General features: G+C 42.6%; 1 protein-coding gene across 8 annotated transcripts in view; it reads right to left on the reverse strand.

The window, feature by feature from the left end:
* The window catches only part of PDZD2 (PDZ domain containing 2), a 199,270-nt gene that overhangs the window by 4,300 nt on the left and 180,035 nt on the right, over positions 1-14,935 (reverse strand). For all 8 annotated transcript variants that reach the window (XM_035309157.1, XM_035309154.1, XM_035309153.1 and 5 more), the window contains 5 exons: positions 11,166-14,724; positions 10,374-10,491; positions 6,963-7,064; positions 3,512-3,782; positions 1,363-1,497 (listed from right to left, as the gene is read on the reverse strand). In XM_035309157.1, the coding sequence (XP_035165048.1) occupies positions 1,363-1,497; positions 3,512-3,782; positions 6,963-7,064; positions 10,374-10,491; positions 11,166-14,724 (4,185 nt within the window). The remainder of the gene's footprint in view (positions 1-1,362; positions 1,498-3,511; positions 3,783-6,962; positions 7,065-10,373; positions 10,492-11,165; positions 14,725-14,935) is intronic.

Here is a 14,935-nt window from a genome sequence, read left to right on the forward strand (position 1 = left end):
GGAGGAAAAAGTGAGTGAGGAAAAAGAAAAAAATTGCTTTCCACCGTGATGAATAGCAAATACACCATTCTTCTAGCACTGGTAATTTCAATACAAGTCACTTGTGTTCACACCTCAGCTCTAGCAATCTACCCCATGCTGCCCCTCTGAGAAAATGTTATTTTAACCAAGAGAAACCCTTTTTCTCGGAATAAAATTCTGTTTATGAAGGAAGCAGCAAAGATGTGTGAAAGATGGTGTCCATTTACTCTATAGCTCTAAGAAAATGTGATCAACAAAGGAAACATACAGGTGGTATGCAGCATGGATGCATTTTCTCTAACAGAATTTTAACATGTTAATAAGCAGATAATGCAGCAGGTTATGAAACATAGGTAACAGGGATAGACAAATCAACGATGGGTGGCAAACTTTGGACAAAGACATGAGACACAGGAACAGCCCCTACAGCAAGGCACACTCTTCACTGCTGATAAAAGTAAGTCTTCTGTAATGATAATTTAACTTGCAACATTAGCCACCACGGGGAGAGGAGGTGGAAAAAAGACTGTATCTAAGTATATAAATTAATGACCTCAAAAATTAAACGTGCCATTCACTCTAAGAACCATTTTGAAACAGGAGAAACACACAGAGAAATTGGTAAGCAATTCAGGAAACACCACTTTTTTTTTTTTCTTCTTCTTCTTTTTTTTTTTTTTCCTTAAAGAAGGAATATATCTCTGGTAAGTAATCCCATAAAAATGTTGATCACCTACAGCTTCACTGAGAGTTTCAGCTCCTTTTAGGAAGTGCTACGTTTTTCACTAAACTGAATACCAGACTAAGCCAAATAAAAATCAGCATAGTTCTGGCATTGGTTTCCTTTCAATACACAGTTTATCTAAGTTTAGCCACCTGCTGACAAACAAAACTTTCAAGAGTGGCTAATACTGGTATCTAAGAAAATTAACAAAGACAGAAAAGTAAAATTAATAAACGGGTATAATGCAGGATGGTGTTTTGAAACCATACTGATTATCTCTTTCTCTCAGAAAAGAGAATCAGATAAGACTTGAATTTCTCAAACTGTTACAGACCGTATTGCTGCTATAATTTAATGCCTACAATAGCAGACAAGCCTAGGAAGGAAACGCATCATATTTAGTAAATCAGACTGCGGAACAAACATTTACTAGCAGATGCAATCCCTACCCAGGAGAGCTTTTTTCTAATGACCACTTCGGTTAGTAAGCGATAATACGTGGAGGACACAAAAAACCACTCTCATTTCAAAAAACGGAATTCAAGAATTAAAATGTCTATACAATACACACAAGGAAAACTGGGATACTATCCACTGTATTTCCATGTTTGCAGTACCTTTAAATATTCTTTTTACAAGCAAGGGCCTGTCTCCAGCAATGGAAGCTTTTCCACCATCAAGACTGAATCCCAAGCCAGCAGAGGTTTTCAGTAATTCAACACAGATGACATCATTCATGTCCAGGTTTGGATCTGTGACAGAATACACAAGCATCTTGTTATGCAGCTAACAGTAAATTTCAAGTTGGGTTTGGTTGGGTTTGTTTTTGCTGCAGTGACAAAGTAATTCAGAGTTCAGTTTATATACAAACTAGAATGTGTTGTCACCCAGTTTCTCAGAAGTGAATGCATATTATTGCAGCTGTGAAGGGCTGATGGTCCAAAATGTATTTATGCACAGAGACATTTTCACTTTGCATATTCAACAAAAACCTGTCAATGCATTTTTGTGGGCAAAATTAAAGCTGAACTTAGTAAAGACTCTAAACGTCAACAAAAGAATTTTAAAAAATAATAAAATAGTGTGGAGGACGTTTCATTTTCTTTTCTTTTATTTTTTTACTTCATTATCCAATGAATCAAATCTTTTAAAATAACAGTAATAAATGAGACATTACATTAAACAAATGTGTTCCATTCTCTTAAGGGAGAGTTTGTAACTGCTCATTAGTGTGAATAATTGTTTCTGGTCTCATCTGTCTGGAAATAATTATAATTACCAATATGTTTATGCTGACTCCTAATTATCAGATGTTTTTAGAATGCAATAATACTGTAGTTGACATAAATTATGATTTTGCTTGGGAGCAAATAAATAAGTCTATAGTTTTGGGAAACAGGACCCTCTTTTCCTCATGTGAATGTAAAAATTCTGCAGTCTGAAATATCACAAATTAGTGTTATCATTACCTCAAATGTCATCTAAGACATATGAAGATATGCTTTGTTTCACAGGATGGAAACGCGTCCTTAATAACCCAACGCTACGTTATTCGTGAGATAATGTTGCCACCTAGTGTCTGCAGCCAGAAGTCTGCACTGCCAGTGTACAGGATGTACATGTTTAGGGTAGAAAGGGATTCTGAAGTAATTACTTTTACTACATTCACAGGAGCAGTTACTGAAAGGCTGATCCATTTACAGAGTGCCTTCATCTTTCTTTTAGCTGTATTATAAAATTGTCCAGTAAAATCCCCTGAAACCATAAGATAATAAAAACAGTGATGGAAGAAAAGAAAACAAAAACAAACAAAAACAACAACAAGAAGAAAACTGTAAAAAAACATGGCCAATGGGTTCAAAATACAGGAGCACCAGCTCTTTTTCTGTTTTCAGGGTGCTCTGAGCTGAGTGCCTGGTAATGCCCAGAAAGGCAGGGGAAGCTGCATCACCAAGTGTCTGAAAATCAGCTCTTAGCACTGCCTGCTCCATCCCAGGGACACAGCACAGCTTTGGGATAGAAAAAAACATCACAGGTCAACCCTGTGCTCCTGATGCAGCAGTATATGCTCAGGCAGGTACTAAGGGGTTTTGTGCCTTAATTCTACAAAAATTTGGGGTGTTACAAATGGATCAGTCAAGCGCATTGAAATGTTGCCCTGTTCCCAAACAGGAACTTATATTTTCACTGATAGCCACTTAGCCCATTTATTCCTAGTTTTCTATGGGATGACTGCCTTGAATTTCACTTAGCTCAATTTACTGTAATACCAAAATCATTTTTCCATCTGTTTGTAGTAGAAATATTATGAAATCTTCTTTTACAAAGAGCAAGGATATTCTCTATGGGTAATGAACTATAGTTTTTTTTTCCTTCTTTTTTTCTTTTTGGCTGTTTGTTTTCTTGCACAAACTACTGCTATTATTTTAAAGGAATTTATCACGGATTGGAAAAATATATGGCATCACTAACTATAATAGAAATTGGAGTAGGCCCTAGATGTCCCTCTAACTTTCTGCCTAGTTATGATACTTAAAACAAAAATACAACAGCAATAAAAATAAAAATAAAAATAAAAAAATAAATAAATAATAAAAAAACTGTGTTTGGGCTCCAAAGAGAACAAATAAAAATTAAAGGTAATTTAATTTGCTCCCTTCAACCACATAAGGCACAGATGTTTTTAATCTAAAACACATGGACATTTTCCCCTTCAGTCTGCTCTGCAAGGGCATCCTTCCAAGTGTTCTTGGACAAAGATCATACCTGTTCCTATTTCCATGGAAACATTATTTCCAGACCCCACACATTTTCTGCCAGTAGCTGATATCTCAAGTCTGGAGGAATTGTTTGCTTTGTCTTTTTCCTTCTGGATAACAATGACCGCATATTTGTGTAGTCTTGCCTGATGGAGAGCATTCAGGACATCCCCATGGACTGAGCTTGCAAGAGACTTGCCGTTGATGGACAGAACAAGATCTCCTCGATGAATAGTCCCTTCCTGAGATGCCACTCCTTTGGAAAACACTCTGTGGACCTACAAGAAGGATTTGAACTTAGGGATGTATCAACCTCTTGAGTACCCATCACACTCTACATGCCAAGGTGAACATCAAGTCCCTGCTATCAAAGTTTGCAATCATTGCCCACTGCCTGGATATCAGGCATTCAACATTTCGTTCAACAAACAGCCTCAAATACTAAGGCCTAGGTGACTGGATAAAAACTGCAGTTAGTTATGGGGGAAAAGCAGAGGAAAAGACGCTGTTATTGCATGGTCAGTTCTAAGCCAAAGACAACCCAAACCAGCTAGGGAATGTAGTGTCACAAACCACACATATGCTTTTGCTGAATTCCTCAAAGGTTTTATAATCACAGAATGGGTTGGGTTGGGAGGGACCTTAAAGACCATCTAGCTCCAACCCCCTGCCATGGGCAGGGACACCTCCCATCAGACCAGGTTGCTCAAAGCCCCATCCAGCCTGGTCTTGAGAACATCCAGGGATGGGGCAGCCACAGCTTCTCTGGACAACTTGTGCCAGTGCCTCACCATCTTCTGAGTGAACAGACATCTAATCTAAATCACCTCTCTTTTAGTTTAAAGCCATTACTTCTTGTCCTATCATTTCATTCCATGGCAAAGAGTCCCTCCCCAGCCTTTCTGCAGGCCCCCTTTAGGTACTGGAAGGCTGCTATAAGGTCTCCCCGGAGCCTTCTCTTCTCCAGGCTCCCCAGATCCCTCAGCCTCTCTCCACAGGAGAGGTGCTCCAGCCCTCTGAGCATCCTTGTGGCCTCGTCTGAACTCGCTCCATGTTCTTCTTGTTCTGGGAGGCCCAGAACTGGGTGCAGGACTCCAGATGGGGTCTCACGAGAGCAGAGCAGAAGGGGACAATTCCCTCCCTCACCATGCTGGCCAGGCTGCTTTTGATGCAGCCCAGGACATGGTTAGCTTTCTGGGCTGCAAGCTCACATCACCAGCTCGTGTCCAGCTTCTCATCAACCAGCATTCCCAGGTCCTTCTCCTCAGTGCTGCTTCTAAACCATTCTCTGTCCAGCCTGTGTTTGTGCTCGTCTTCAGTTAACAAACTTCAAATGATACACACTTTACCTTGATATGCATGCTACAGCAAACTCAATAAGAATAACATTGTGCTGTGATACTGACTCCCCAAATTCCCACTGACTGGAATCCTGTGCAGTTTTCAAACAGCCTTTTAAGTGGTGCACAGCATCTGTGCACATAAATGCTCTGACTTACTGCAGCTATACAATGTTTAATTGCCAATCTCTATTTGTCTGATCAAATACCATATGTGAATAGATGCAAAAGGATGATCTAGTGGCTGAAATTTCATCTTTCCTAGAGTAAACAAAATGCTCTATTCAGAGTGGATTAAACTTTAAATTAAATCCAGCGAGTGCAGCTGAGATTTACTTGGCTGTCATTTACAGAAAGGAACTGACTAAATGGGTCAAGGCCTGATATTTAAAGACTTGCCTACCAACCACTGTAATTTTAGCCATCTGAACACCATTTCCCATGCACACAGTTCTAGGTCCACTGGACAAAGGTTCAGAGCAGTACTTCTGTGGACACCGTTCTGCATGGCATTTTCTCTAGGAACTTCTATATACCCAGACAAACAGCAGGGAGTCAGAAGCCTTTCGGCTCCTATTCCCTCTCATTGCCAGGCTGTGCTGAGAGGCACCTGCCACAACCCTCCAAGTCTAAGATAAATTTCCAGCCAGTCTAAGCAGGCATTCAGAGCTGGAATGACAGCTTCAATGACAGATGACAGATGTAGCTATCCAAATGCAAGAGGTAAGTGGAATATACAGGTGATGTTCAAAACATTTGCTGCCTTCCCTCACAGGCCCGAACTCCTTAGGTACTTCAAATCTCTCTACGCATTTCTATTCCTGCACCCAAGTGAAGGCAGAACCACCTATCTGAGCAGAGCAGCACCCAATGCCAAACCTAAATCCACCTGGAATCCCAGGAGGTTAAGGACATTACAAGGTTCCCCAAGAGACCCACCCAGAAATCATGCTTTATTCATGCTGAACCAAGAGCAGTAGCACTTGATGCTTTTTTGCTCTCATGCGTATAGCTCTCATGCATCATTCAGGAGAAAGACTTCATCAGCTACTCAACCTGAGAGAGCTCAAGACTGTATTTTTAGGTAGTATCCCAGTCTTTAGCTGAGGAGCTCTCCTGGGTGGGATGCTCTCAAGCTCACCTTGCTCGCATTTGCCAAATCTGTCATCACAGAACAAAACGTTTGGACCAGAGACAGGGAATGAAACCTTGGTAGCAAGAGAAATAGAGTCTGGTCCCTGGACTGTGACTGTGTTCTAACTCAACGACCGCTTAATATAAAATACATTTATTTATACTGGTCTTGTCTAAGAACAAATACCAGAACATTCTTGCCTGGGTTGCTGCAGTCTCTGAAGACTGAGAACACATCCTTCTAATCTCAGCACTTAATGGATCTCTCTCTCTCTTTCAGGGCAGAATTTAAAAGCATATCCTGTGCAAAGGAATCGTCACAGAGGACACCAGTCATCTTGGATTTTTCTGTCTCATTGATCTCTTTTAAGCAGTGTTTCAACTGCATTTTATCACTTTTTGCATACCAACATCGCTTAACACCATACAATATTCTTAGTTCATAATGCTGTATAGGATGTTAAAAAAAAGATAAATCCACAAACAAAAACTAATTTACTGACATCCAACAGTTTTTAATAACCCCAGAACAAATCTGTGAAGCAAATCCAGAGTGCTTGCTGAGGTCAAAAACAGTCACTCTCAAGATCTGCAAAAACCTTCAAAAGTTTTGCTGCACTGAATTAACTTTCAAAGGCTAGAAATGAATATTTCCCCTGAAAGGCTGTATGCACTGCAACTGCATGAAGATTTTTATTTATATGCATATGATAAGATTTGAACTTAGCTGTTCCCATCCAATAACAGACCAGTTACACTTTTAAAGACTGAAAACATAATTGGCATCCATCTCCAATAATAAAAATTACGCTACCCAGACACACTCTGATTTCAGTAGCAGATGGCACACAGCCTCCTCCGAGAGACATTGTTTTTATGACTAGGAATGACTTGCAGTGAGTCTTGATAAATGAGCACTTGATCTAATCACCAGCATGCTCTAAAGTGAGCTTTGAAAAAAGATAACTTGCAGTCATCACTTACTGTGACCGATTTCTGTTCCAGATCTATTCCTCCAGCAACACTAAATCCCAGGCCAGCTCCTTCTTCTTTGCGCAGGACTACAAAGTATGCATCTTCTTTGCTCTAGCAGAAAAACAGGGGTGGAACAGAAGAGGAATGAGGAAAAAAACAAAAACAAAGATCAAGTTCCTGTACAGATCACAAATTCCCAGTACTCTCGATTATGGCAAGTGAGAAAAGCAACTCAGGGAATTAAAACTGGGATGTTATATACATTTATTTTCCTGCTTCAGAGAGTAGCAGCCATACAGAACCCAGGTGACCACAAAGATTTCTTTAGTCAGACAAAGGCCAGAAAGAAAAGTCAAAATTAGGATAGTGGAAGAGTATAATAACTTTGGTCAGCCTAACTTACATGGGCAGAAATCAACTTTGCTTTGCTGGACATTTTGCAGTCAAAACTGAACAGTTCCAATACACATTTCTGGACCAACCACTGTACTTTCCAGGAAATTACTAACATTTGTTATCCAATTTCTCCTTTGAAAGTAGTTGAAAGACAATTATAATGGAGGGCAGTGGCATCAACCTTTTCTCAGAGTGTTGCCAATGTTGCAAGGGGTGATGATTACTAATTGCAGCTTGTGGAGGTTAGGTGGGAATGGCAAGAAATACTATTTCACTTGTGAGATGGAAGCAATGAGTCCATTAGTGTTCCAAACAGGACTAAGCTGTGATGTTGTGGAAATGGAAGCATACAGCACAGGAAAGGGATTGTCCCTGGTCTGCACCAGGGCCAAGCTTGGCTCCAAATCAGAATGAAGGTGTGAAACTGATTTCTCTGAAGTGATGAGCTGCTGCCAAAATACAGGCTTTGCAATGAGAGAGAAGCAGTCCTGTCCAGCAGCCTGGAGCCATCTTCTGAATAGTTATCAGGATAAAGCCAGACACTGTTACAGATGCTGCATTTTGCAACGTAAGGGGGATTATAAGCAGGCATCTGTTAGAGCAGGGGAATAGTGACTGCCTGTGGGGCAGAGCACCAGAAGCAGGGAGTGGAAAGCAGGTCTCTCATCTTTTTCCTGGGATTCTATCCAGCATCAATCATTTCTAGAAGCTGCCAACACTAAAATTAATGGCATATCATTAGAAACAAACCTCTTAATCTATTTAGCTTTAAATGACATATTCAGCCCACTAAACTCAACATTTTAACTCAGTGTTTGCCTTTTAATTTCATTGCAGAAGGCACAGGGAACTACAGTTTATTATTGTTGTTTGGTGAAGCAACACTCAAACTCATGGCCTAGCTGTGTGTGTTTTTGCCAAACAATGGTCCTACAAAATTTTGAGCATTAGAGGCATCCCTGCAAAGCACAGAGCCACTGTCAGAAACTGATGTCCCCTTGCTCCACATCACCCATCCATCAGGACTTGGGGTGAGAGAAGCAGTCTGGTACGAGCACATCAGTCCACAGCCCTCTGTAACAATCAAGACCTTCCTTACCCATACTCAAGTGAGAACAGCTTCACATTAGGCTAGAAACAGTAGTCAGTTAAATATCTAGGATAGCCCCCTTTAAAAAAGTGCGCTACAGTTAACAAACACTCATATCTTTGGCCACTAAGTACCAAATCAACCATTTCTGCTTAAGAAGCCACTTTCTTAAACAGTCAACAGGGGGGACAGTCAACAACACAGTCTGAACCCTGGCTTCCTGTTCCTAAGGAGATGCCTTTCCTTCGTTTCCAGCTCTTAAATATGGTCCTCAGCAAGCACAGGTAATATTGGGAACAAACATCTGCCTATTCCTTTACTCAGACACACAGAGGATGCACAAAAGCCTCCAATGATCATAGCTATCTGCTGGGCTTTGAGAAAAGCCAGTAGAATAACTGCAAATCACATCTGTGAGGCAAGTTAACACAAATTACCCCTTGCAATGCACAGACAACTTATTATCTCAGAATTCATAAGGAATTTGCCGAGGATTTCAGAATAAACAAGCAATGCAAAATGAAAGAGCTCAAATCTTTAGCTTCTCCATTTAGTGTGTTCATCAGATTAAAAGATCATCAGTCACAGAGATCTAATCAATAAAATGTCTTTATATATATATATATATATATGTATATATATATTTACAACACTTATTAAACACTAGCAGTAAATGCAGCCCAGTTCAGAGCAAAAGATGAAAAACTCTTCCTGAGGAAGCTCTCAGTCCAAATTGAGCAATCCATCTCATTTTTCATCAACTGCATAACTATAAAGAATTGTCCTATTGTACATTTAAATCCAGTATTTGACTAGCATAAAATTTTCCAGCATACGTGCCATATTGGGCTTAAACATGGATAAGAAACTATGCAGACAAGGAGTGCAGTCCAAAAAGCATTCAGTTTTATAAATATTTGAGTTCTCAGATTTTGAAAAGTGGCATAAATAAATAATCTCTCCAAGACCCCATGCAAAATACTTTAAGGAACTCTTAATTACCTTAGGCCACAAGTACAATCCAATCCTAAATTCTTTTGTAAACCTATCAAACCCTCTTGGCTCACCAAGCTCTCAGGACTTGCAAGCTTTAGTTATGCTAACTATGGGAGGAGGTAAATCTGGGTATTCTGGGGAGGTCCCATTCCCTTCCAGTCTGATCTACATATGAAATACAACCTTTGTGAACAAGACTCAAGAATACTCTAAATGCAGCTTGGCCATCAGTTATGCAGACCAGATGGCAGTTTTCCCTCCAGTGCTGTCATTATTTTATCAACTTCAGTTCTGATTTAAAAAGGATGTGGACGTATCCCAAAAACACAAACACTGCAAACAGAGAAAACATCCTGGCAATCATTTCACTTTGGAGGTCTTCTACATATAACTAGATAATGAAGCAGATTACCTTGGTGCAATGAGTTCCCACAGAAAAGTGCTAGAAGCCCACAGGGGTCTCTTACAAATCCTCCAGATGCCACGTTCTGGCATTGCAAGCCACCAGTTCAACAAGAGTTAAACAAGGTAAGTTCAATTTCTATGATCTTTAGCTAAAGAAAAGGCGTGTACTTCTAGAATGAGCAGAGCTTCCCTGTGTGGTAGGTGAAGTGGGTCTGCCCATGATGGTTGGTGGAAAGTTAAATTCTGAAGTGCAGTTATAGGCAGTTCAAGGAGGCTCTCAGCTGTGGCTCTGAACTGCTTTCCCACTGGACAAACAAGACCCTTTTTTATACTATATGTATGTGTATATTTATATATATTATGGGTTTATAGCAGGCATTCAAAAAACAGCAGAAATAAAACTACCATCAAACAGTAACCTACAACAGGACTGATGGAGGAAATCTGAAATGGTCTGGAAGAGATTTTATCTGTCATTAAGAGCCCCCCCTAAAACTACTGCCAATAATTTAGTTTTGTCTTCTGGTTATTACCTTTACTTGTGCCTTGACATCTTGAAGCATAGTGGCAATGTCACATTTTGGTACTACAGCTGATAAAGCCGCTTGCAATTTTTGCTGGTCCAAGTTTGAGACGAGCAGCTGATCCAAGCTAAAATTAATAGAAAAATAAAAAAGACAGTGCTGTATTTTTAGATGGTGTAGATGTATGTTTCAGGTGTACGGTATAATTTGTGTTAGGGTAAGCAACAAAAGGACAGAACAAGCAGAAATCTTGGAAATGGATAAGAAATGACATATGCTGGGATAATGGCAAGAGGAAAAGAAGACAATTTAGAGTAGCTCTGAAAATCACTCTGTTCCCCATCTCCCTTCCCAATGATTTTAGCAATAGTTATTAACAAAACCAAGGGGACAGCTACTTTTGAGGACTGCATCTGGCAGGACAACAAGCTTGTTTGTCACTGCAGGCTGTGCTGGCAGCCAGTGCTATGCAGCCTCTCCTCCAGGGCAGGCAGGAGGCAGCGACTGCTGAGTCGTAACATGGCCAAAACACAACCAAAAGAAGCCAGTTAAAAGTGTCACCCCATAAAACAAGCTTGACTCTGCCAGGATAAAGCATTTCATCCCATACAGAAGTATGGCTGTCACCAAACAGCAGTGCAGCAGCTCTGAAACGCAACAGAGCATGAAGAGTGAGGGGATTGAGGCCTGGGCCAAAGCTGTGTGAAACACACACTGCCTCAGGAGAGCCTTGCGGGGATGAAAATGAAACACTGCAGAAAGATGGCTGATGGAAACAGCAATAGCAAAGCAGGCACCAACCTGAGGGACCAGCTGTTTTCCGAGTGCTCCCCACCCAGAGAGCCAGCACAGGGTGCATCGTCATCTGAGGCAGACCCTGGTGTCCCCGAGCTGCTGTCCCGAGGGCTGCTGGCACACATCCCAGCCATGTCACTCCGGCTGGGCAAGCCGAGGGCTCTCCGGGGTGTGATTTCCAGCTCTGTCTTGAAGCACACAGGCTGTGGCGGCCCCGAGAAGCCCTCGCCACACAGCTTATCCAGGTCAGGCATGCTGAGGGCCCTCAGTTCCCGGAGCCTGGAGCGGGACAGTGGTGGCCGCCCCAGGCCTCGACTGCGTCGCACCTGCGAGGCTGCAGGTGGAAAGGCGGCTGAGTCCACCCTCGCACTGCTCTCCTCGCTCCTTTGGGACTTTCCTTCCCCTACACTGCCCTCCACAGCACATGTAGACTCTGTGCTCGTGGAAGACTTGGTCATAGTGTCAGCTGGACTCGGACTGCTGCCATAGGAGCTCAAGCTGCGCCGTAAAGCCCGTGGCGTGTCTGTGGGGCTGGCTGCAGTGGCCATCCCACCACACGACCTCCTGCCGAAGGGAGACCTCACGGACGAGTGTATATCGATGGCCTTCACGACAGGCCGGTCAAAATTTGCCAGGTTTTCGAAGGATTTGATCCTTTGTTTGACAGAGAAGGATGAGGTAGGTTCATGTGGCCAGTTTAGCTCATAGTAGTAGTAATTCCTCCTGAAACTCCTCAGCTTATCGGTGGCAGGGTAGGTACTGTCACTGGCTGAGGGGGATGTGTCATGCACCCTCTGTGTGCTTTTGGAGGTGTATGCCTGCTCCTTCCCGGTTTGGCCATTCGGCAGGTTTAGATGGACCATCTTTAATGTACTCGTCACTGCCTGGGGGTATTTCTCCTCTGTAGCATGGCCCTGGGAACCCTGCACAGGATGAATCTCTGCAGCATGGCAGTCCTCCCTCAAGTGACCTGATAACTGGGCTGGCATCGAGTAAGTCCTCGTCACAGGTTTTGACAAGCCATAGAGATTTCGATCTCTGGCAACATCCACTTTTGAGAAATACTGTGTGGTCCCCATCTCATCAGTTAGCTGATGCACCTCTGCATTCACCTCTTCATTTTTTTCTAGCAATGGCAGCTGCAGAAATGGTGCCGGTGAGGAAGAGGCAGAAGAGGAGGAGGAAGAGGAGGAGGAGGAAAGCTTCACCTCAATGAAAGTGCGCTGAATCTCCTGCCCTTCTGGCTGCTCCAGCTGAACTGCAGGGTACCTCAACGAAGAGGGGCCTCCAGCAGATGCCCCTATGTTTTGCAGATCTAATTGCCTAACATCATCTGCACTATAGACGCTCTTGATTGTGTTCAGGCCCACTCCAGGGTTCTCAGTTCTCCCTTTCATGTATTCGACTTTTGTTGTATCCTGAGGGGATAAAGGGGCTTTGGACTGACTGTCTCCGGCTCTGAAATCATCCACCTTAACACTCTTACCCTGACACACTGCAGACTGCATGGAAACTTGTTTTTCTTTTGGCTTTCCCCATGCCTGCTGCAGGTGTGTTAGCTCCCCACAGCTACCACATTTCATTTCACTGCTTGCTGTTAGGCTGCTGGTGCCATTTTGGAGAGGCAGAAGAGAATCTTCAGAAATGACCAGAGATGGTTTATTTTCTAGCTCTGATTTCAGAGTCCTTGAGGCTGCTGAAATGCTCTTTCCAGCTTCTGGGTTTGTAGGTGAGTTACGGGACAAGGGTGCTTTCTTCCCCAGGAGTTTGGGGGACAACTGTGGAGAAACCAAAGCCCTTTTCTGATCAGCCCCACCAACTTTGGTAGGATTAATGCCAGAAGAATCTGAATTTGTCTTTGCTTTGCTTTTGATAGTGAACCCTTTTAGCTTTGGTCCTCCTTTGGCCTTCTGGCTATTTAAAAGGGTTTCCATTATACTTTTTTGTGCTATTCCCTTAGACTCCTGACAGGATTTTTTCTGTGACGATGGGCTGTGCGGTACTGCAGCTCCTTTGCAGTGATTTGTGCCTGAGCTTTGGACTTTGCCATTTGAAGTTCTTCCACAAGTCACAGAGCTATTTTTTTCATTTTTCCCTGGCAAGTCATGAATTCCATTAGCCTTTGGATCTTTAGATCTAGTGGGAAAGGGAGACCTGAGTGATATTGCTCTTGGTGATGATGCGTTCAGGTGATTACTGTCTGTTTTAGACAAGTTGGACAAACAGTTGGTTTCTTTCTTTGCTAAGCAATAGGTAACAGTGTGATTACAGTCATCAACCACCGTTTCACTTTCAGATTTGGATCTCTGTTCATCATGACATCCTTCTTTCTCAGGCAAGTTGTTCTCCAAGCCATTGACATTTCTAGCAGAGGAAAAGCTTATCTTTTTGCAGTGCAGAGACCCTTCCTCTTCAACAGATTCACAGCATTTTATATTTTCATTATTGTTCCCCAAACCTGTCTGTTCTTCTGTACTTAAGGCACCATTGTTATGGAAAGAGTAAACTTTAGGGATATCATCTGAATTCCTTAAGATGTCTTTTTCTGGCAGGAAGACAGAGGATGAAGAACACAGGGAAGCAGAAGAGACTTCTGAACACTGTGAAGGACACCAGGTGGGACCACTGCAATCTTCCAAGCCCAGTTTGTTGATGCTTGTCTCCAGTGACCCACACATTGCACAGCCTTCAGTTTGCAAAACTTTTCTGCCATGAGGGTGCTGTGGGGACAGAGAGGATGAGCTCGTCACAGCCATGAGATGCTCCTCTTGAGCAGGCTTTTGTGGCTCATCATTCACGCAACAAATTTCAATTTGCTCCTCGTCTGACTCTAATACAGGACAGACAGCAGGGACATTAGCAGCAGCACAAGGCCCAAGCAACAGATCACCAGTACTCTCAAATATTTCTGTGACAGACTCTGTGTCCGAGTGAGAATCTTCTGCAGCCCCATACATAGACTTTGGAAACGGGTCACTTCTGTTACCATTCAGACAGTTTGCTGCAGGCAACTCATCCTCACTTAAACTGCTAAAATTCCTAGAGTAGTTATTTAAAGAGTTTTTATTCACAGTAAAAAGTTTGCCTGTGTTAATAGAGTCCAACACAGACAGCCCCAAAACCCCTTGTGCATTAGCTGCACAATTCATAGTTTTTTCCAGCAGCTCCTCCTTTGCTGGACTTGGCTCAGAACTGGGACAGCCTTCGTCGGTCCCGCAGCAGCACATTGTGGTGTACTCCTCTCGGAGCGGGCTTTCTGCTCGCGTTGGGGTGCGCCTGGTCTCAGGAGCACCCATCTGGCTGAGCAAGTCATCGATATCGGTGACAGGGATGGCAGCGCTGTCCTCGGCACGGCTGCTCCTCACGGTACCTCGCTGCACATCTTTGCTTGTGGCATCAGGTGGCAGTGTTGCTCTCTCCATCGCACAGCCAGCGTTTTGCAGTCCTGCTCCTTCTCGCTTCCCAGCGCTCGGTTCTTCCTCAACCGGGAGGATGCTGTTGACATCAGCTTGATTTTGACTGTCTAGTGCTGGAGACAGGATGAGGTTTGTAAATCTGCTGACAGCTGCACCGTAATTAAAAAAAAAAAAAAAAAAAAAAAAAAAAGTTAAAAAATAAATGTAAAATTCTGTTAGATGTAGGAAGTGATGCAAAACCACCAGGTTTTATTATAAAAATAGACACCACATATTCAGACTAGATGTTTTCCTTTTGCCCTGCACTCCTCCTCCTCTGTAATGATATTTACAACTTCAGTTAATCGTAACCCTGTGTAT

Source organism: Oxyura jamaicensis, chromosome Z (assembly GCF_011077185.1).
Source record: "Oxyura jamaicensis isolate SHBP4307 breed ruddy duck chromosome Z, BPBGC_Ojam_1.0, whole genome shotgun sequence".
Classification (NCBI taxonomy): domain Eukaryota; kingdom Metazoa; phylum Chordata; class Aves; order Anseriformes; family Anatidae; genus Oxyura; species Oxyura jamaicensis.